General features: G+C 39.6%; 2 protein-coding genes and 2 long non-coding RNA genes across 4 annotated transcripts; 2 read left to right on the top strand and 2 right to left on the bottom strand.

Annotated features, from left to right (window-relative positions):
- The first annotated feature begins 1,601 nt into the window (after window positions 1-1,601).
- Window positions 1,602-3,471, top strand: LOC146383806 (ubiquitin carboxyl-terminal hydrolase 42-like). Its single transcript, XM_084932465.1, has 5 exons — window positions 1,602-1,703; window positions 1,820-1,909; window positions 2,138-2,298; window positions 2,482-2,647; window positions 2,746-3,471. Exons 1-5 carry the CDS (start codon window positions 1,602-1,604, stop codon window positions 3,466-3,468), a joined length of 1,242 nt encoding a protein of 413 aa, XP_084788591.1. The 3' UTR covers window positions 3,469-3,471.
- A 1,912-nt stretch (window positions 3,472-5,383) lies between these two features.
- Window positions 5,384-6,194, top strand: LOC146383805 (uncharacterized). Its single transcript, XR_014800788.1, has 3 exons — window positions 5,384-5,845; window positions 5,938-5,991; window positions 6,077-6,194. It is a non-coding gene; the product is annotated as an uncharacterized LOC146383805 (long non-coding RNA).
- A 1,083-nt stretch (window positions 6,195-7,277) lies between these two features.
- LOC146383804 (uncharacterized) lies at window positions 7,278-16,511 on the bottom strand. Its single transcript, XR_014800787.1, has 3 exons — window positions 16,174-16,511; window positions 13,152-13,281; window positions 7,278-8,879 (listed from the first exon to the last, which is right to left on the bottom strand). It is a non-coding gene; the product is annotated as an uncharacterized LOC146383804 (long non-coding RNA).
- Window positions 16,512-18,423: 1,912 nt separating this feature from the next.
- Window positions 18,424-20,455, bottom strand: LOC146383803 (E3 SUMO-protein ligase ZBED1-like). Its single transcript, XM_084932464.1, has 3 exons — window positions 19,623-20,455; window positions 19,169-19,319; window positions 18,424-19,069 (listed from the first exon to the last, which is right to left on the bottom strand). The coding sequence occupies exons 1-3, from the start codon at window positions 20,453-20,455 to the stop codon at window positions 18,623-18,625; spliced, it is 1,431 nt and encodes a 476-aa protein (XP_084788590.1). The 3' UTR covers window positions 18,424-18,622.
- Window positions 20,456-22,278: the final 1,823 nt, after the last annotated feature.

Raw genomic sequence — 22,278 nt, 5'->3', positions numbered from 1 at the left:
ACAGGGATTGCAAACCACTTCTGCTATGGAAGCCAGGAAGATGCTCATGAATTCCTGCGGTGCACAGTGGATGCTATGCAAAAGTCCTGCTTACCTGGAACCAAGTGAGTGTCATTTTACATTGCATGCATTCTAAACAAATTAAACACACAAAAATATTTTTACTTGGGCTTGAAAGTGTTTGCACTTTATTATGTAGTAAGATCCATAATTAGCTACGTAGAGGTAACACCGTGACAGTAGGAGAATATGAAAATAAATAAATAAATCCTTTATCCTGTTTTTCAGGAAGTGCAGTTTATACTAGTTCCTTTTAACTATTAATGCTTCAATTGCTGAGAGTATTTTTCAGAAATGCAGATTCCTCAGTCTCTTGCCTGACTGACACCTCAGCTTACATACTAGGCAAGCCACTTGATATAATACCTCATTATTATATCAAGTTTTTTAATGAACTTGACTGCTCCAACACAGAAAGTATTCTTACACTGGGTGTGGTAGCTTGTTTTGGTAACAGGGCTTGAAAAGATCAGAAGCGGCTTAAACGTGTAGTAAAACAGGTCGCTGGGATTATGGGGGAGAGCTGCCAGACTTAGTGTCTAGTATAGATTTCTTCTGAGGCAACAGGGTAAGCAGTGTGAGCAGGAGCACTCAACCCCTCAGGTCATCTCTTATTCACCCTAATGGCATTAGTGCTATTATTGCAGCAGCAAAATTCAGAAAATCCAGGTTTTTCTATGTGTTACTATAGAGCTTCGAAGTCTATGTGCACATTTAACCAAAACTACACGTTTAACAGATGCACTGGGCTGAGTGTTGAGCTTCTTGTTAGACTCCTAAAAATAATTTATTAATTCATTTATTTTTTTTAAGAACCTAAAGTGTCAATTCTCATCAAATCAATTCTTCCCGTGTAGCAGCAGATGGCCTCTTAAGTAATTAATCGTGCTCCAATTCCTCCTATTGTCTTTTCTGCTACTTGAATACTGTAAAGTGATCGTCTGGTTCCAAAATGCTAAAAAATAAATGGTCAGTCAGTTAATTGTTGCACTGTCCGTATTAGTTAACTTTTGTGCTTTATCTTTTTATTATAGATTGGACAGGCAAATGCAGGCAACCTCTTTCATCCATCAAGTGTTTGGCGGGTACCTAAGATCCAGAGGTAAGTCACTGTTTTTTAAGGTTTGATTTATTTTTCTTTTATTTGTCTTTTTATGTCTTACAGCTTGTGTGATACTCATAGCACTGATTTCTGTTTCAGTTAAATGTTTAAACTGCAAAGCTGTCTCAGATACATTTGACCCTTTTCTGGATATCTCTCTGGAAATTAAGGTAATTGGACAACATTCAAAGTGACGTTGCTACTATGTATTCTCTGCATTATGGAGTGTGAGGTTTTTCCTCTCTCTCTCTGTTCATATAGACTGCTCCAAATGTCTCCAAAGCTCTGAAGCAGTTTGTCAAGCCAGAACAGCTGGGTGGCGAAAATGCTTACAAATGCTTACAAATGCACCAAGAGATGCCAAACCATGATGAGTTTTAGTGTTTAGGTGTGATTTTTGTCAACAAGCTGAATGTTTGTTTCCTTCAGGTGCAACAAAATGGTAACGGCCTCAAAAAGATTCACAATCCATTGCAGCGCCAATGTGCTCACCCTCTCAATCAAACGCTTTGCACACTTCAGTGGAGGCAAAATCACAAAGGTAAATGGCCAATAGTGTCTGCTTAAGTCATAAAGATACCTGACAGATGCTTTGTTTTATTATAAAACAGGATATTTGCATGTAATGTTTGAAATTTTTTGTTTGGTGGTCATCAGGATGTGAAGTATTTGGAGCATCTGGATCTGTGGCCCTTCATGTCTCAGTCCCACGGGGAGCCCCAGCTCTACAGGCTGTATGCTGTGCTGGTTCACTCTGGATTGAGTATCATGCTGGACACTATTTCTGCTATATTAAGGTACTGGCTGTGCCCGAATCTGTTTGAATGCTGCTGTTGCTTAGTACAAACAAACACACACCATAAACAACACATTTCAGCAGAAAACTGAATGCAAACAGAGAAAAATACTTTGTATGCATTGAAAGAAAGAAAGAAAAAAAAGACCCCTATATAACCATAAGATTCTTCTTTTTAGCTCAAATTCAATTCAGAAACTGAATCTGCTGTGTCACATCTCTCTCATTCTGTCTCACAGGCCAGCAATGGGCACTGGTTTCAGATGAATGACTCGTCCGTGTCAGTCAGTGACATTAGGACCGTTCTCAACCAGCAGGCCTATGTCCTCTTCTACATCAAGTGAGTAAACATCTGTATTTTTAAACATTCTAGGCTTATTCCTTCAGTAGAACTTTTCCCATCATTATTTAATAATGTAGACATGTTTATTCCCACTTTTCTTGTAGAAAATGTATTATTATAACCTAATGTTATAATGTTGATGCTTTGTCATGGTTAATATTCTTTTTTCCATGTCATCAGGTGCACAGATGTGAAAAAAACTGGGGACTACAGCCACTTGAACCATAACGCTGGCATATCTGGTCAGTCATCTCCCCAGCCGGTGGAGATCCCACGCACCATCGCCACCATGCATCACAACAGTGTTGGCTTCATAGGTCCCCAGCTGCCACCAAACATGAACAAGGTACTTCCTCACCTGAGGGTACTGATAATGTTGTTGTTTTTGTTAAACCCAGTGTTTCTCTTCTAAAAACCTGTTGTTGTGACTTCTTGTTCCTTCAGAGTTCTCTTCATGTTAATGGGAATGGATCTCTGAGGGACTATCCCACAAGCTCCAAGCCCAGCACCAGCGGCAGTGCGGTGGGGAAACCAAACCATGGACTAGCTTCTTCTGCTTCCTCTGCTTCCATCTCCCACTCAGTAAGCCGGCCCACAATGATTCCAGACAGCGACAAACAACAGAAGCTTTCATTTTCAATTGGGCTAAGCAAACTGAACCGCCCATCTGCTTCTTCCTCCTCTTACTGCCAGCCGTCCTCCGCCAGCAGCTCCTCCTCCTCCAGCTCTTTGTCCTCCTCACAGTCTACCTCAGACGTCCAACCAGACGTTCGTTTTATTCCGCGTCCACTAAACCAAGTCAGCGGCATGCCTTTCAGTAATGGGGATCGGAACCCTGTAGGAAACGGGGAATCAGACCAAGAGAACTGTGGCACTCTGGATAACGGCAGTTCATCCAAGTCTCATCCTAATGAAAATAAAGACACAGGAAATGTCTTTGATAATTCTCCCAAAACCGCCAATGGGGAGTCAGGAGTGCACCATCACGGCAATGGATTAAATGGACAAGCGTATGGAGACTTCAAATCCAGTCAAAATGGGCACCACAATGGTCATCACAAAGTGAATGGACACAGCGGCCCTGACAAGGTAAATCTTGTCTTTTATTTTTATAATGCTTGTCTGTTTGGGTTTTTGTTTGTTTTTCTTAAAGGGACATATTATTAATATTTCTTTTATTTATTTTGGGCACATCAGATCTCTGACAGTAATCATGGCAGTTTGACGTCTACGGCTCCTGTTGCTAATGGAATAGGCAGTGACCATAGCCAACCAAAGTAAGCCTAACACTGAACTAAAAAAAACTTATTGCTCTGCTGTCCATTTTATGCATTTAAATTTTTAAGTTTAGAGTGATCTTAAAACTGTGCAGACTTTCCTCTCTGCCAGTATGACAAAGCATTGCTCATATTGCTTTTGTATTTTATTTTTCCAGCAAAGATGCCTCATCCCAGGCTAGTTCTTCTCAGAGCATTCATCCTGCTGCTCGGGCTCGCCTTTCCTCTCCAGACAAAGAGGATCAAAATCGCAAGAGGACTCTCAGCAAAGACAGGGACGACAGCTCTGAGGCCCGCCACACTAAAAAACACAAAAAGAGTAAGAAAAAGAAGAAATCAAAGGATAAAGACAGACACCGTGAGAGTGGGTGAGTACTGCCATCTTTCTCTCGATCCTTTAATGAAAACAGAAGGAAATGTGTTTGTTTGAAGCTAGATTTTTTTTTTTTTAAATAATATGGGGTTAAAGCTCACTATTAGTATTATTATTTTCTTAAAAACGGAAAGAATTTTCATCATTTTATTGATAATGGGTCACTTTTTCTGTCTTAGGCTGGCCATAAAGCTTGATCTCGGTTTTGTTAAACAATGTCATTGGTTCTCTATCATCCCGTAGAAGTTCTGACAGAGATTCAGACAGAGCTGCGGAAATTAGTGATGGGATTTCCGGCTCTTTTTAGAGAACCGGCTCTTTCGGTTCGGCTCACTAAAAAAAGCCGGCTCCGAACCGGCTCTTCAGGTTGTTTTGTTGCTTTAATTAATTAATTATTAACAATAATATAAAATTATGCACAAAAGGAATTACTAACGTAAAAAAAAAAAAAAAAAAAGTGGTTTTATTTATATATGTTTATATATAAATATATGCGGTGGCCCCTAGAGACAAAACACGTACAAACTCCAAAAAGCACGTACAAACTCCAAAACACATTTCTAGCATGAACTGAACTTCCAAAACAGAGCTACCTAGATCACTTAAATTACACAATTGAAAGCATGAAAGCATATGTGTATTGTTTGTGTATTTATACACAAGCATTCATATATAGTCAAATAATAAAAAAAAAAAAAAAAAAAAGTTCATTTACCTGTTATTACCACACACCAAATCCGGTCGTTGGTACTTGCTGGCTTGTGTAGCCACTAGGTAACAAAAGCTCAACACTGCGCCTATCATCCTGGAGCACTTCTGTTGTCTTTTGTACGTGTTTTGGAGTTTGTACGTGCTTTGGAGTTTGTACGTGTTTTTACGTGTTTTGGAGTTTGTATGTGTTTTTATGTGTTTTCGAGTTTTTACGTGTTTTGGGGTTTTTACGTGTTTTTACATGTTTTGGAGTTTGTACGTGTTTTGGAGTTTGTGCGTGCTTCAGGGTTCGTACGTGATTTGAAGTTTGTACGTGCTTTGTCTGTAGGGGCCACCGTAAATATACTTTTATTTATTCACTCCACATAAAATGTAATAAATAAATCATATAATACAAAAATCAACTATTCACATTTCAACTTTTAACTATTTAAATTTTCAGCTTTTTCCTTTTACAAATTTAAAGTGAAACAACACAAAACACTGCAAACCATAACACAATTAAATATAAATTATAATATGAAAACAAAAAGAACATGCATATTCTCTGTCATATGGACCTGCATGAAAAAACTTTCTGAATCCTTTATCATCCGCAACTGAAAATAGTTGTGGATGATTACGATACCTTTCTAATGTGACGTTGTTGTCCCTAGCTCTCTTTCTCTCTCTCTCCCTCCTGCTCTGTTCCTGTGCTACTGAGTGTAGCTACCGCCCCTCCCCCCTCTTCCCAGGGTAAAGCACAAGACTCGCATGCTGAGTGAAGCGGAAAAAAAGTGCGAGAGAGAGGGTGAGAGAAAGGGGGGGAAAAAAAAAACCCACACGGCTCGCAACAAGGAGCCGGCTCACGTCGTTCACGTCAAAGAACCGGCTCTAAGAGCCATTTCGTTCGCGACCGACCCATCACTAGCGGAAATGAAGAAGAAAAAGAAGAAACATCAGGACAGCGATCCCGAACTGCACAGCCCAGACGCAGCTCGGAGCCACAGAAACAGAAGCAGCGAGGAAAGGGAGAGCCGCAAGCGACACCACTCTGACAGAGACTTTGAACATGACAATGGCTTTTCACCGGAAAAACGTCGCTGCACAGACTACGCTGACGGCAGCGGTGGCCATCTACTCCCTTCCAATCATACCACACCGGCAAACGGTTCAAGTTACGGCCATCTCAATGGACAACCAGGTATTTATTTATTCTCCAAAATCACAGGAATGCTGAATTAAATGGTGCTGACAAGCTAGTCCAATCTTAAAGCACCAAACCCTGTTTTGTAGGTTACAGCAAAATCAGCGGCAGTGGATTTCCCAGTGACCTGAAACACTGACTCTGTGAGTGGATGTCTTTTTAAATGGTCAGCGTTGATGTAGCTACTAATACTTTCTCTTCACTAAGACCTCATCTTTGTCATTTCAGATCCATCAACCGAATTTTAACAACAGCAGAGGAATGACATCAACTTTTTTGACGTGGTGCTTCTTCATTAGGAATAATATTGCATTTTTACCTTAAGTAAAGTGTTTTAAAATTTAAACTATCCCCCTTTCTTTCTTTTTTTTTTTTTTTTCTTTTGTTTTCTCAAATGGGCTTATTTATTTGCCGTAATTTCTCCTAGCTATCGGTTAAAGAAACGGTGTTGAACATTTATGATGAAGAATATTAATATATACTTTTTTTTTCTAAGCTTTATTTTCATTTTTAAATTGGAAAACGAACAAAAACAAACAGACACACAAAGCAAAAAAAAAACAACAACAACAAATAAACAGAAAACTCACAACTATGGGACAGAGCAAGTATCATCAAATAACCACAGCATGGCAGGCCATTGTGACCACAGAAGCACTCCCAGGTACACACTCTTGTATCTATGCCTTTCAAGGATAACCTCAAACATCTGAAAACCAAACACAGAAAATACAGGCATAATAATAATAATAATAATAATAATAATAACAATATTGATAATTACAGAAATTTAAAACAAACAAACAAACAAAAAACAATATTAATATATACTTGTATGAACACAAAGCCTGGAGCTTAAACATCTCAACTGCTGCTCAGTGGAACTCAGGACTTGAAAAAAACGATGCAATGTTTTACTTTATTTCTTTCTTTGATCCCACTGGGAGCCGTGAAACTAATGGAGTTATTTGTGCAAGGGGAGGCAGGGAGGGTGGGGTGGGGGGTGATGAGTGCAGTGGTGGGAACAGAGCTTTGCTGACTGATACCTCCATGTTAACCCTGGAAAGACTTGAGAACATTTCCCAGCTTTCATTTTCATCTTTGTTCCCATTTGTGAAGCCTAAGATTCACTCTGTAATTTTAACTTTCTTCACCAGATGCAGAGGGTTTTTGTTTTTTGAAATTAGTTTTGTCATGCCGCTCTCTCCCTTTTTAAAAAAAAAAAACATTCGAAAAACAAAAAGAAGCACCACGCTATTGCTGTCATGGTGGTGGACCACTTTTTCCCTTTTTTACGGTTTGTCGTCTAGCGTCAAAAAATACTGTGAATTTAATTTTGAACTGTAATATCAGTTACTTTTATATGTAAAAAAAAACAAAACCAAATCCTGTATCAGGATTCTCAGATTTCTGTTTTGTGTTTTTAGAACTAATTTTGAGCATATTCTCTGGACAAATTCAGTGATGAATATGCTTTGGGTTGTTTTTTGTTCTTGTTTTTTTCCTTTTCAACTCTAGACAAAAGTTGGAAGAAAAACTGCTGTTATACCTTTAAGTTTAGCATGTACAAATTTATACATTGTATAAGGTAAACGCCTTAAAATACATTTGTTAATGTCAGATATTGTAATTTGTTCTTGGTCTTGGACTTTGTTTACAAGCTGCATTGAAATGAATGGAAAAAAATGCTGATTGAGATGAGTTGCAGGGATTTTTCTTTTTAAAGCCCCTGTGTGCTTTTGTATGATATAGACTAGACTGTATGAGACTCTTGTTGAACAAACCTTCCACTACGGTTAAATTATAATGTAGATCCACTAACGACACTCCTATGTATTCAGGTTATTGTTACATACAAACACTTTTCTAGCTGTTTGGGCTCAGCTCACTCCTAATTTTCTCACAGCACTGTATCCATGTTTGAAATAACCAAAGACCTGGTAAGTTTGGTGAGTCGAGCACTGCTCGCTGAATTCACATGCACGCAAAAAGCTGTTTTCTTATCAGCATGTATTTTTTTTTATTCAAAGTGTACATCAAAGTATTCGAGAGCCGTTTTCCTGCACAAACACCAAACCGTGCTTAGAGCTGAAAGCTGCGCCCGTGAGGAAAGTTTTGGCTTTGTGGGGCGGTTTGATCTGTCTGGGGAAAACGGTCCTCAACATTCCAGTTAGAGCATTCACACATATTCCAGCAAATTCCAGTATCTTATTTTGAAAGGGTTTGTCCTAATTCTCTTTCATATTACATATACTATCTGAACCTCAGTAATAACAGTGTGAGGGGAAGCTGCACAATGACCCTCTTCCACTATTGTAAACTTGTTAGCTGTCAAACTAAAAATGAAAAAAAAAAAATGAACGGGTAAAGGCTACAGCCATTATGATTTCCACACTACGTGAACACAATACAGAAAAAACAAAACAGTATGTAAATTATATACTATACATGCATAATGTGAGTCGGGGGGGAGGGCTGCTTTTTTTGTGAAAAGATGAGAAAATAAATACAAAACAAAACGATCGCAGAGGTGGATCTTCACTATGTGAGTTAATATGATGCGTTACTGCTGGCAGGCTTCGTTACACACGACTTGGTTTGCCTTTAAAAAGGAAATATCGTAAATGGACGTGTACGAGCCCATGTTGAGTATGTTTGCATATACAGGTACAGTCACTTAAAGGCTACATCAATCAGACCAGCTCTTTAATTCCCAATAGCCAAGAACTGAGGTGCAGACAAATCTTCAGGCAGAAGTAGGGATGATCCACGTTAGTCCCATATGTTTTACTGCATGTCCCGGAGGGCTGACGGAGAACGTATGAATCAGACGCCTTTGAGACTCTTAAACACACACACACACACACACACACACACACACACACACACATACACACAAGGATTCCTCTGATGACAGAAATGCTGCTGACACTTGACGTAAGTGAGGGTGAGTCATCATCATTTCTTGTTGGCTATCCTCCTCTTCCTGGTGGCCAGCATGTCGTAGAAAGGATCCCTGCTGATGCTTGCTCTGTGGAGGACAGGAAGGAACAGATTTAACAACGACAACACCTATTTTTAATATCAGCAAAACTGCTTCTATCTAGTCTGTCTGTGTCAGCCCTGCGACAGGCTGATGGTTTTTCCGGGATGTACCCTGCCTCTCACCCACTGTCATGACAGCTGGGGAAGGCTACAGCCCCTCCCATCACCTTGAACTGGATATCTCTATCCTATCCATCCTGTTTTGTCTGTATAGTTGAAATAAATCACCCATCTACAAGTTCATCAGCACCAAAATCTGGCACTTACACTGAATGCTGTTCTTCACACACACACACACACACACACACACACACACACACTCGCTGAGCTAGAAATCTGTGCGACTGATAATTGTGTATCTTAGTTCAGTGGAAGTCAAATATTGAGTAACAGAATTTTAGGATGGAGCAGACATGCTGCAAGCTCATGAGCTTTTAAGTTGATGTGCATTTTTTCTTCTCCAATATTTCAGTGAGGTAGTTGCTAACTTTGCGTGCATTAAGCACTGCTGTGCTGTGAAGGTGAGAGACTGAACCAAAATGAGCTGCGGGCTGTAAAGTCAACACGAGCTAAAAAAAAGCTCCAACACTTCACGAAGCAAAGAGGAATTGTGGGTTAAAGTGCGAATCATGTGTGGGTTTGTCACAATGAGCATCTTTCACCTCGCACATGTGATACGGAGCTGCCATAAAATTGTAAAAATTACAACTTCAAGTTTTTCATTAACGCAGCTGCTCGTCAACCACGGCGTATTTAACTTGGACTTCTATAGCGGAGTCACAGATTGCTGATGGGAATAACGCTGAGTAATTAGCCGCTTTCCCACCACCATGACGGCTGACATGTGTGCAAGTGCAGAACAGTTTCTACAACAGCAGTTTCCAGCCTTGCAGGTTGAATCAGGGCCGGACAATGTGTGTGTGTGTGTTAGTGATGGGATTTCCGGCTCTTTTTAGAGAACTGGCTCTTTCGGTTCGGCTCACTAAAAAAAGCCGGCTCTTTCGGCTCCGAACCGGCTCTTCAGGTTGTTTTGTTGCTTTAATTAATTAATTATTAACAATAATATAAAATTATGCACAAAAGGAATTACTAACGTAAAAAAAAAAAAAAAAAAAAGTGGTTTTATTTATATATGTTTATATATAAATATATGCGGTGGCCCCTAGAGACAAAACACGTACAAACTCCAAAAAGCACGTACAAACTCCAAAACACATTTCTAGCATGAACTGAACTTCCAAAACAGAGCTACCTAGATCACTTAAATTACACAATTGAAAGCATATGTGTATTGTTTGTGTATTTATACACAAGCATTCATATATAGTCAAATAATAAAAAAAAAAAAAAAAAAAAAGTTCATTTACCTGTTATTACCACACACCAAATCCGGTCGTTGGTACTTGCTGGCTTGTGTAGCCACTAGGTAACAAAAGCTCAACACTGCGCCTATCATCCTGGAGCACTTCTGTTGTCTTTTGTACGTGTTTTGGAGTTTGTACGTGCTTTGGAGTTTGTACGTGTTTTTACGTGTTTTGGAGTTTGTATGTGTTTTTATGTGTTTTCGAGTTTTTACGTGTTTTGGGGTTTTTACGTGTTTTTACATGTTTTGGAGTTTGTACGTGTTTTGGAGTTTGTGCGTGCTTCAGGGTTCGTACGTGATTTGAAGTTTGTACGTGCTTTGTCTGTAGGGGCCACCGTAAATATACTTTTATTTATTCACTCCACATAAAATGTAATAAATAAATCATATAATACAAAAATCAACTATTCACATTTCAACTTTTAACTATTTAAATTTTCAGCTTTTTCCTTTTACAAATTTAAAGTGAAACAACACAAAACACTGCAAACCATAACACAATTAAATATAAATTATAATATGAAAACAAAAAGAACATGCATATTCTCTGTCATATGGACCTGCATGAAAAAACTTTCTGAATCCTTTATCATCCGCAACTGAAAATAGTTGTGGATGATTACGATACCTTTCTAATGTGACGTTGTTGTCCCTAGCTCGCTTTCTCTCTCTCTCCCTCCTGCTCTGTTCCTGTGCTACTGAGTGTAGCTACCGCCCCTCCCCCCTCTTCCCAGGGTAAAGCACAAGACTCGCATGCTGAGTGAAGCGGAAAAAAGTGCGAGAGAGAGGGTGAGAGAAAGGGGGAAAAAAACAAAACAAAACAAAACAAAACAAAACAAAAAAAAAAAAAAAAAAAAAAAAAAAACACGGCTCGCAACAAGGAGCCGGCTCACGTCGTTCACGTCAAAGAACCGGCTCTAAGAGCCATTTCGTTCGCGACCGACCCATCACTAGTGTGTGTCTGCAACACACATCTGGCCCTGCTAAGCTATCCGGTCGTAAAGTGATGACGTGACGAATCCTACTTCTGGGCCTAAAGTAGTCTGCGTTTAATATGGCTTTTGTGTTGTTAACATGTTTAATGTTATGTATTTTCTTCTATTTAATCTCAAAAAGCTCCTAAAACAGTCAGTGATCACTGTTGACCTCCCTCGGCTTATATTACCGCTAATCATTTATTTAAGCTCAGTTTTTAAAACCTTAGGATGTAACTACAGCCCAGCCCATGCAGCAGTATATGAATGACTAACCTCGTATTGTGGATGGATTATCTCAGTTGTTCTCCTGGCTGAAGTTTGGTCTTTTTACAGCATCCTGCCATGCGATTACATTTGTTCCTGACCACCGAGAACACTCACGTTAACTTTTATCGAGTGGAAAAAAAGTTAGCTTGTTTATATTATGCTAACATAGCTGTGTCGCTAGCGGTCACGTAGCACATCATTATATACCAGCTAGCCCAACTTCAGTAACCCTACAAACGTCACTGCTGTTTAGTTTCCTGTCTTCATTTATGCTGGAAGTGATAACAGAGCTGTACGTTTTAATTTGTTTCCAAAACCCCGCAGTCAGGACATGCTATATTGTATTTAGATAGAAGTTAGCTCGCTAGCTTCTAACTCCGTTAAATGTCATAAATTCCATTTTCATGGATGCCTGGATGTTAAACTCAATTGTTACACCTGGTAGAGCAGAACGCTGATCATTTTATTAAAGATGAAAGACTTTAGACAGTTTTTCAACTCTCAGTAACGCCATAGTGATCGTTTGATATATGGACCTTGTTACGGATTCAAATATTGGGGATGGATACAAGAGGAAAAACCACAATAACAACACTGGTCCGGCCGGGTTGAGTCAAACGATGATTTTAATGATCACACGCGTGGGAGATGGACACCGTACGCAGACAGCATCAGATCTTATAGCCTCTAGTGGCCCCCACCTAATCATAAAAGCCTAAACATTCACATTCTTTCTCTCACACAGCGCCTAAGCTACAACCTTGGCTCCCTGTTTATCTGCTCCTGCTGAGATGGGGCAGAAAACCTCTCCAGTATGTTCTGTTCTCTTCTAATCAGATAAATAAGGCGATGACTTTCTGCGAACAGTATTTCTTATAACTTAGCAATATAATGCATCATAAAACAATATCATTCATTCACAATAAACCAGCAGTCTAATGTAATGCAAATCAGTTTAACAAATGTAATAGTTATCACCTTCTTCTAATTCAGGAGAATAATGCAAACTAAAACTACATAATAATTCACAATCTTTAATTAGGGGTCTAACATGGCATAAAATAATATTATAATCCCACAACCTGCAGCGGAGTTTAGGCCCAGACACGGCTAGTGACGTCAGACTGAACAACCGGATAAGGAGCCGGCTCGCGTTGTTCACGGCAAAGAACCGGCTCTAACAGCCATTTCGTTCGCAACAACACATCACTACAACACACACGTGGGGCCCAAAAGGGGAGTAGCAGGGTGTAAACAGGACCCGACACAACTCTGTGGCTCTTTGTATGGCTTTTATGTTGTCACTCTGTACACACGTGTACCAACCGGGGAAGACAGGTTCTACTTTAACAAGGGGGACCCTTCTAAATAGGAGGAGCAGTGGCGGAGACAAAAACAATAGGAAATATAAAATGTACATTCATAAAATATAATTTATTGCACACACAAAAACACAGTAAAATACCCTGGCCAGGGACAACAATTATTAAAATAAAATAAAAGAGCCAAATAAAATATTAATATAGTCCGCTAAAACACTAAAAGTCCCAAGAATAGTCCATTAAAATTATGACGCCCGAGCTCCACCACTCCTCTCCTCCACTTAAAAATACTCCAAGAGCCTTTTAATCAATTGCTGGGCAAGACTCACCCCGCAAGGGCAGAGCTCCGAACTCCGCCCGCCGTTGCTTTAGGCTCAAGTAAGTACCACGTCTCTCGTCTCCTGAACAAGGCGTCCTCTCTGTTCGTCACCCGGTTATGTCTCCCTCTCCTCGGGTCTCCTGTTTTATAAATTGGGGGGGAAGAAGCATGTCTGACTATTAAAGATGACAGTATGGAGCATGGATGTCCACCTTTATGTCAGTGAACAGAAGTGTATCAGCACATTTAATCCTTGGCATTTCATGCCTTTTTCTTAACATAAAAAAAGTGCAATTTTATAATTATAATAATAATAATAATAATAATAAGCATGTTTCAGTTTTTAATGTGTAAAGCTGAAACACTGTAAAATAACAGAAAAAGTTTCCTAGACTGTCCTGCATTTACAAAGCAAAGTTTCAGTTCATTAACTGAACATGTTATCTTTTTGTGTAGACATACTGTTAAAAAAAGAAAAGATATCCTTGTACAGTTGGTAGTGAAAAAACAAATGAAAAAAAACAAACAAACAAAAAACCAGACACATTTCTATTTCTTAATTGTTATATCTGGATTGGAGTCTCTGCCAGGCTTATTTTTGCACCCAGGCCTTATATTTTGATGCCCCTTGTGTAGAGGGTGGTAGCTTTCTTACCTGCTTATAGATTAAATAGTCATTAAACCCTAACAACAAACAATAATGCTTTTTACCAGCTTTACCCAAGATGCAAACTCTATACTGTGGCCTGATGCAGTTTCTGTTTTAATTCATCAACTATTACAACATGTGTTTAGACAGACTCAAAACAAAGTAAATTCCAAGGCATGTTGAGTCCAATGGATAGCTGAAGACCTGACACAGTGCGTTGACAACTTGGCAATCCTGTAAAATGTTTGTCACAATGAGAATTTTCCCCCACACTGTGAAACAGTTATTTCCCATGGAGCAAGAAACATGTCTGCCCATCATTTCTGAACTCCTTACAAGTTCCAAGATCACTTGTTATTGGTCCAGCGTTATGAAGCTGTCTAAAAGGAGAGGGAAAAGGCATGTCTATTTTCTTTTTTTCCCTGAATACTTTGCTTCTCATAGACACACTTGAGAATTTGTTCCACTTGTTTCTGAAGCCTCCGCACAATGTTCTTCAGTTTTCCCAGGAAGGTTTCAAATGGGAAACAGGAGATGCTGTCGAAAGGGACAAACTGTTGTGCACCTTGAGCAAGGTGTCATAAAGACTGTATATTATAGCAAAAAGATTTAACACCATAAATCAAACCAAAATCTTTCGCAAACTGCTTCAAAACATTCTCTGCATAATCACAGTTATCAATACACAAATCCAGAAGAATTCTTATAGATAGAGATAAAAGTATAAAGTGTCTATAAATCTGGCTTGGTGTACTTGGTATACTAAGTATAACAACTGGGCCTGTGTTAAGCAAAATGGTCTCAATTCAGTTGATTTCCACATGCTAATTTGACCTTGGTTTCCTTGCAAAACCTTTAGGCAAATATTATAATTTTCAGACACTGTCTGCACTTTCAGGGACCTTTAAACCAAAGATAAATAAACTTGCAATTCCCCCCAGACACACAAGGTGCATATAGTCCAGCACAAAACCTGAGACTAACCCCACACCCAACTTATTCAAAGGTGACACCCCAACCTAGTGCTTTTTGAGGCCATAGCACGGAAAGTCAAACTGCACTTTGATTACTCCAGGCAGTAACAAACAAAAAATAAACACCACACAGCCCTTGCCACGACTTACTAAACTGTCCAAGAGCAAAATTATATATACAGATGTTATACAGATATTAAAAACATATTATTGTAATAGTCTGACTATGCAATTTATAAGCAGCAGCTAGTTGAAGTCATAATCAAAACAGCAAACAACTCATGTTTCAAGAAACTGCAAACCCTCCTGGCCAATAGTCACACAAGCTGCACATGCAGGAAGCAAAGGCTGATCAAGGAGCAGGCACAAAATTCAGACAAATCCAAGACATAATGAAACTAATTAAAATTACAGTGTGCATGCACAAACCAGGCTTTAGTAAACACTTAAAGATCACATATCACAAAACAAAACGGAAATACGGAAAATGAAAATGGAAATAGAAAAAAAACGAAAAAACAGATTTCCAAGAGCTCAAGGGAAGTGTTTCTGGGGAGACAATAACCTAACGGACCAGTTGCAGGAACCAAAACATGCTAGGTAAGTGTGTTTTAATCTCATGATTCATATAATATTGCTGACGGATTTTTAGGCTAATAGTTAGGCTAACACACTTACCTCTTATCTTTTCTTTCCTCACAAAACCGATAGGTCCTCCACTTATTTTAATTGTCAATAGCCTCACTCAAAGGGAATAAAACTTTCATCTTTACATTGTGGGAAGATCCAAAAAAGGCATTCTTTCATAACTTTCTGGAGGCATGCAAACTTCGTGGCTCTTCTCTTAATTAGCTTGCTGAGTGTGACAGCCAAAAAAAAATGCCCTCTTAGCAACAGACGGAACTTTAGAAAAGGTTCCTATCTAATTGCACAAAAAACACATTTAAACATATAAATCTAATCAACGAAACATGAATTACTATTTATTTCTGTTATGGCTCAGAGGCCCGTGAAGTGGAATGGACTCATGCGCAGAACCAAAGACCGGAGGCTTGAAGTGATTTGCAAAAACAAAAACTTTTATTTACAAGAATTCCTAACTTAGTGTGGCGGGGCGTGGCCTGCGGTGCAGTGCAGAGGAGGCGGACGCACCTGCACCGCAGGCCACGCCCCGCCACACTTAGATACTCAAGGCAAAAACAAGATTAAACTTTGTGCAAACGCGTGGTGTCTGTGAAGTGCTGGGCTTAGGCTAAGCATGGAACCGTCAGGGCACTAAACTGCTGAGGGCTGGAGTGGGGCAGGTGGAAACTGTGGCAGACCAGGGTCACTGAAACGAAGGAGAGGATAATCAGAATGGTCCAAGGAGTTGTGAGAGTTTCCCAGTTTTATAGGCTGAGATGGCTTACGTGTTCGCAGGCGGGGATAAGCTGGAGGTGAGGCAAGGTCCGGGCGAGTAAGCTGGAGGTGGAGGTGAGGCGAGGTCCAGGCGAGTACTGAGTCCTTTACGGGTGCGCAGGGAGGCAGGCAGGTGTGAATGGCAGTTTGCCTGAAAGGGATTAAGCAGCAGCTGACCGGAATCCAGAAGCGTGGCTATGGCAGGGTTTGGATGATGAGTCCAGGTACTGACTAGGAGACAGGAAGAGGGAGGTAAGCAACGCACACTGAGAGATACACAAAAAATATGAGGCTGTGAACTAACTGAGGTTAGCAGATAATCTGGCGAAGACGCATTGTGTGTGCTGCTCCTAAATACTGCCAGAATAATTGCCTGCAGCTGAGGAACGGGGAGGGGCAAGAAGGGCTCCACCCAGAGGAGGAGAGCTGATGCTGTGGAAAGTTACTCAGACTCACCCAGACCATGACAATTTCTTATTTATTAATAATTCAACTACTTATTGTTTCAACCTTAAATATCTAATAAAATGAACTTAAATGTGAGAGTTGCCTATGACGGCAGCTACACTCCCACCAAATCACTTGTGATTTCCACACATGAACTTATGAGATGTAAACTAATCTGCTTCTAATAGTGTCACAGTCTTGTGTATAGGTCTGTCAAGTGGAACTGGTTTACTCAGTCTCTTTCCATGGTCATCTAACAATGAGTCACTGATTAACAGTTGTAGTTTGCGTATACATCCATCTTCACTCGGTTGTATGGCAACAACTTTGGCCAACTTCCAGTAGTTTCTTGATGCTGCGTCATCTTGTACGATCACTATGTCATTGACCTTTGCATTTCTGCTTGTTTTGTGCCACTTTTGTCTTTGTTGTAGGCTCAATAAATACTCTTTCTTCCATCTGTGCCAAAATTCATTGGCCAAGTACTGGACTCTATACCATCTTTTGCGAAGATACAAATCTTACTTTACAAAGTCTTCTGGTGGTGGCAGTATTACTGACGACTTCATGGTCAACAGAAGATTAGGTGTAAGTGGCTGAGGTCCAGTAGGATCGTTGAGTAAATGTGGGGTGATAGGTCTAAATAGAATAGAATAGACTTCAACTTTATTGTCGTTGCACATGTCACAAGTACACGGCAACGAAATGCAGTTTGCATCCATCCAGAAATGCTTTAGCCATAATATCGATATATTACAAAATATATATTATAGATATATGGATATATTACAGAAATGGGTCTGTTATAGGTATGAGGGTACAAAATATGGGTCTGTTATGGGTATGTTACAATGTACACGATATGAAGGTATGTTATGAATATGCTATAACTATAAGTATGTACAGGCTGTATTGAGTGTACAAGCTATGAACAGGATATAAATATGAAAACTATACAGAAATATGAAACTATACAGAAATATAAAACTATACAGAAATATGAGCTTATACAAGTTATAAACAGTTGTATAATTATAATTATCGTATTGCACAGAATGATTGTCTATACAGCTTTTACAGTAGTGCAGTTAAGATAAGTGAAATATGTGGATAATTTCTACAGAGGCTATATAAAGTGCTAATAGTTGTGAGTGGTGGTTCAGTCCATGTTATTATTGTGTGTAGGAGGCTACATTTGTCCATTTCTTTGTTTTTGTCCATTGTGTGTGTGTGGGTGGTTGTGGGTGTGTGTATGTTCAGTCCATGAGTTTAATGTGGGTCAGATGTCTGGAGGCAGCGTTCAGGAGTCTGACAGCTGTAGGGAAGAAGCTGTTCCTGTACCTGGTGGTCTTAGTCCGGAGGCTCCTGTAGCGCCTCCCAGAGGGCAGGAGGGTGAAGAGTCCATGTACTGGGTGACTGGGGTCTTTGATGATTTCTAGAATCGATTCGATTCCGATTCACAAGGTCCCGAATCCATTCGATCCACAATTCGATTCAATTCGATTCGATTCGATTCGATTTTGAATCAGTCCGAAATATTATTATATGAACCATAATATATATAAAATTATGATAATTCACCTTGTATATGTACTGTCAAAAGAACCCTCTAAGCCTTGTGAATGAATTATATAAATTTCAAAATTAAGAACAGATACTAAAGCAGTTACAATAACGTAATTTTTAATTAACATTAGTATATATTTATTTTCATACATACATTTCAAGTGGATCAGGGATCCAGTGCAAATAGAACATATCTTTTGTAAACATCAGTAAAACCTCAGATAAATAGTTTTTCTGTTAGTGTCTCACACAGCTTTTCTGAAATCCACTATTGTGTTTTGGAGACACACAGGATAACACAGCGTGTACAAGTGAACTGACAGAAACTGACCGATCAGAAAATGAAAAACTGCCTTTTAAAATACTTCAAAAAATGAAAACATACTGAACAGTATTGTAAAACCTCTGTGAAACTCATGCAATTTAGCCTTATTTATAACTACCCTCTCACTTCTTTGAGACTGTAAGGTTTTTCTGCAAGAAGAGAAGCTGGTCTACATGTTGTGGAGTCAGGCAGCTCCTTTGTGCGGTAACAATGTCACCAGCAGTTGAAAACACTCGTTCAGAAGGAACACTGGTCCCAGGTATGGAAAGATACTGCTTTGCTTGTAGAGCCAAAAGAGGATACTCCCTTTCACGGTCCCTCCACCAGATCAAAGGATCCTCAGAAAGTGCAACAGGCTCAACATCCCTGTATCGATTCACTTCTTCCTTTGCCTTCTGAGTTGGTGTTTTCTGTGGTGCTGTGGTTTTTGTTGAGTAGGCTGGCCCAAGGAGAAAAATTAATGCAGAGTCCTTTGACCTCTTAATTGGAGGGGCATAATCCACTTCATCAACACCACCAAGAGAGATGTCAGGGACAGTTTCCTCAGATGTGTCACCATCAGACTGTGGCTGTAGAAAAATGAAAACTTAATTAATAAAGAAATTACTATTTATATTCTAACTCGAGTAGTGCAAAAAAACCAATAAGTTTTTGTTTCTGTAACTCACAATAGCTGTGTCCACGTTCTCCAAACCTGCTGCTTCCAACACCAACTGAGAGAATGTGTTGTTACATGTCTCTTTGGACAAGAATGGCAGGGCCTTAAAGCGAGGATCTAATGCTGATGCAATGTACAACTTGTCCTTTAGGGCCACATATCTTGAAAAGAGATTTTGCACATTTAACTCAGTTTATTATGTTGGATATACATGTGCATGGTTACATACACTCATGCAAGATCAGAAACATTAATATACGACTTTGTTTCCATAATTTATATATAAACATCTATAGATAGATAGATATAAAATCAAAAGGCCTATTACTAGACAAGAGGGCTTAACTAACATTTTTATAATATATATATTTTTTCACTATAGTAAGAATTTTCATGTAATACATGCATCCATACAGTTACACTCATTCATAGCATATACACACAATTCATAAACATATCTTGACTTCAAGTTGTCAAATACAGCAGTCTTGAGGTCTTTAATCAATGAGGAGTTGTGAGAGACACTGATCATCTTCTCCAGCAGCTGTGCATGCAGAGGTGCAATGATGGAAAGGGTCGGGGACTTTTCTTCAGACATAACCAGTGTGGCTGCTTTCAGCGGCTTCAATGCTTTCACTATATCTTCTCCATCAGTTATGTCAGCCTCTGTAAGACTACAGAGATTACTGTCACTTCTCCTCACTTCAGGTGAGAGTAGAGCTGCAGAGATTGCTGGTTGTTGCTCTAGGAAGTGTTCCAGCATCTCCAATGTGCTGTTCCATCTGGTCACCCAATCAGTCACCAGCTTATGGGCAGGTAGATTCAGTATCTTTTGCTTCTCTTTAAGCTTGCGACTTGCAACAGTGCTGCGATGAAAAAAGGATGCTATGCGTCTCACTCGGCCAAGCAGCTGAGCAACAGCTGGAACTTTCAGTCCTGCTTGTGAAGCTAAATTGAGTGTGTGGGCAAAACAACCAATGTGCAACCAGCCCGTTATTTCCACAGCTCGCACCATATTTGCAGCATTGTCAGTTACGATGACTGGATTTTTGTTTGCAAGCTCCCATTCTTCGATTGCTTTGAACATAATTTCAGATAAATTAACTGCTGTGTGGCTTGCTTCAGTGGTTCTTGTCTGTAAGACATGAGACACGAGTCTCCACTCCTGGTCGATATGGTGTGAGGTGATAGTCAGGTAGTTATCTGTTGCTCTGGATGTCCAGCTGTCACAGGTTATGGCGACTCTCTCTGCTGACTTGAGTGAGGCTGTAACATCGTGTTTCACTTTTTCATACATGTTTGGGATTACCACTTCACTCAAATGTTTGCGTGTTGGTAAAACATAGCGTGGTTCTAGCGTATTAATGACGTTTTGGAAGCCATCATTTTCAACAACGCTGTACGGACGTATATCTTTACACATGAAAGTTGCGACAGACTGGGTTATTTTTTGGGCACGTGGAGAAGTGGATGCCAACTTCACTGCAAATGCCTTTTCGAGTGAGCGTTGCTTGGTGTCGGCCGTTTTTGCTAGCGGGATATCTGGATGATGCCTCGTTAAATGATTTCTGAGATTTGTGGTATTTCCACAGTGCTTTACCTCCATTTTGCACATCTTACATACGGCTTTGCTTTTGTCCGGCTCTTCACTGTCTTCACCGTTCTTAAATCCAAAGTGTTGCCAGACATCTGCCTTTAGGCTTGGTGGCACATTCCCGGGAGTAGCCATGATGGTTCATGTGTCCAGGTCACTTAACTCTCGCGTGACTTCCTCATGTTAACCGCTTGCAAGTTTCATACGCGGCAAACTACATATGTATAAAAAAAAATCGATTTCAGGATTTAATGAATCGATATCATTTTATTCCAGTTAGAATCGATTTTAATCGATTTTTTAAACCCACCCCTATTTAGCACCATTCATTCTCTTTACTGTTTCTAGCCTTTCAAGCTCCCTTCGCTTTTGCTCTAATGCCTTCTGTTTCTCAGCATTCTCTGCTTCAAGGATTTCAAGTGTCTTTCTTTCACTTTCCATTTCCTCCATAATCTTCAGAGTCGCTTCAGTAGCAGCAAGCTCTGCAGCTGCTTCTTGCCTCTTTACAGACAACTTACTTGAGAATCTTGATTGCCTGCTATTTGAACTCTTGGATCTTTGAGAGGTTGCAGAATTGAATGCTGATCCTGTATCACTCCAGTGAACTAATCTCTCAGAAAGTTCGTCTTCTTCTGCTGCTAATTTTTCTTGAGCTAGCTTTATCATTTTTGAGAAACCGCATCACAGGTGTCCACTCTGCGGTGAGTGTCGCATCATTAAATACGGTTACTTAGCATAAACAACTAATAACTAGGGCTGCCACAAACGATTATTTTGATAGTCGACTAGTCACCGATTATTTTTGCGATTAGTCGACTAATCAGATCATCATCCATTGGAGTAAAACGTACAGCTTATTGCACCAGCAGCATCTGCTCTTATATAACTATCATTAGCTTATAACTTTAAGTGTTTAAGGTATGTGCTAACTAAAAATAAAGACAAGATGATAGTTTATTAAATTTTAATGAAATTTGCAGATTGTTTCAGTGAAGTTTAATAAACTCCTTGCTATCTAAAATATAACAGGACACCGGAGTATATTCTCGAGCATCTCACACTTCTGATAATCAGCTGTCTGCTTGAGGTTTATTCAGCTGTGTAAAAACTATAACTTTAATCTCAGCCAAACCGATTTACTCAGGAATAAATGAAATACTAAAAAAAGCCAAACAATAACATTTTTAAGTTATCTAAGTGACTTGTATATGTTTAACCTGAGTAGCGAAAGACAGCGGTGGGTTTGAAAACGATTTGCCCGGAGTCCGGGGTTCTAACCGGCTCTAGTGAGCTTTGCCCCCGGCTAACTATCGAGCTAGTGGGTAACAGACGTCTCCGAAAACGTCGGAGCGCTTTTGCAAATATGTGGTGTCTTGATAAACTGAGCAGATATTTGAGGTTTACACAGTTACATTCTCGCCTGAAAATATGTTAAACTTTATTTTGTGACCCAAAAAGAATAATAAGAGTAATATTAAAACTAACTAGCTGCCGCCATTGTTGACAACTGTTCTGGGCTGCGCTAT

Source organism: Perissodus microlepis, chromosome 7 (assembly GCF_051167445.1).
Source record: "Perissodus microlepis isolate ML-2025 ecotype Zambia chromosome 7, ASM5116744v1, whole genome shotgun sequence".
In the NCBI taxonomy this organism is placed as follows: domain Eukaryota; kingdom Metazoa; phylum Chordata; class Actinopteri; order Cichliformes; family Cichlidae; genus Perissodus; species Perissodus microlepis.
Note: the sequence above shows the minus strand (reverse complement) of the source record. Positions and strands in the feature narration are given on the sequence as shown.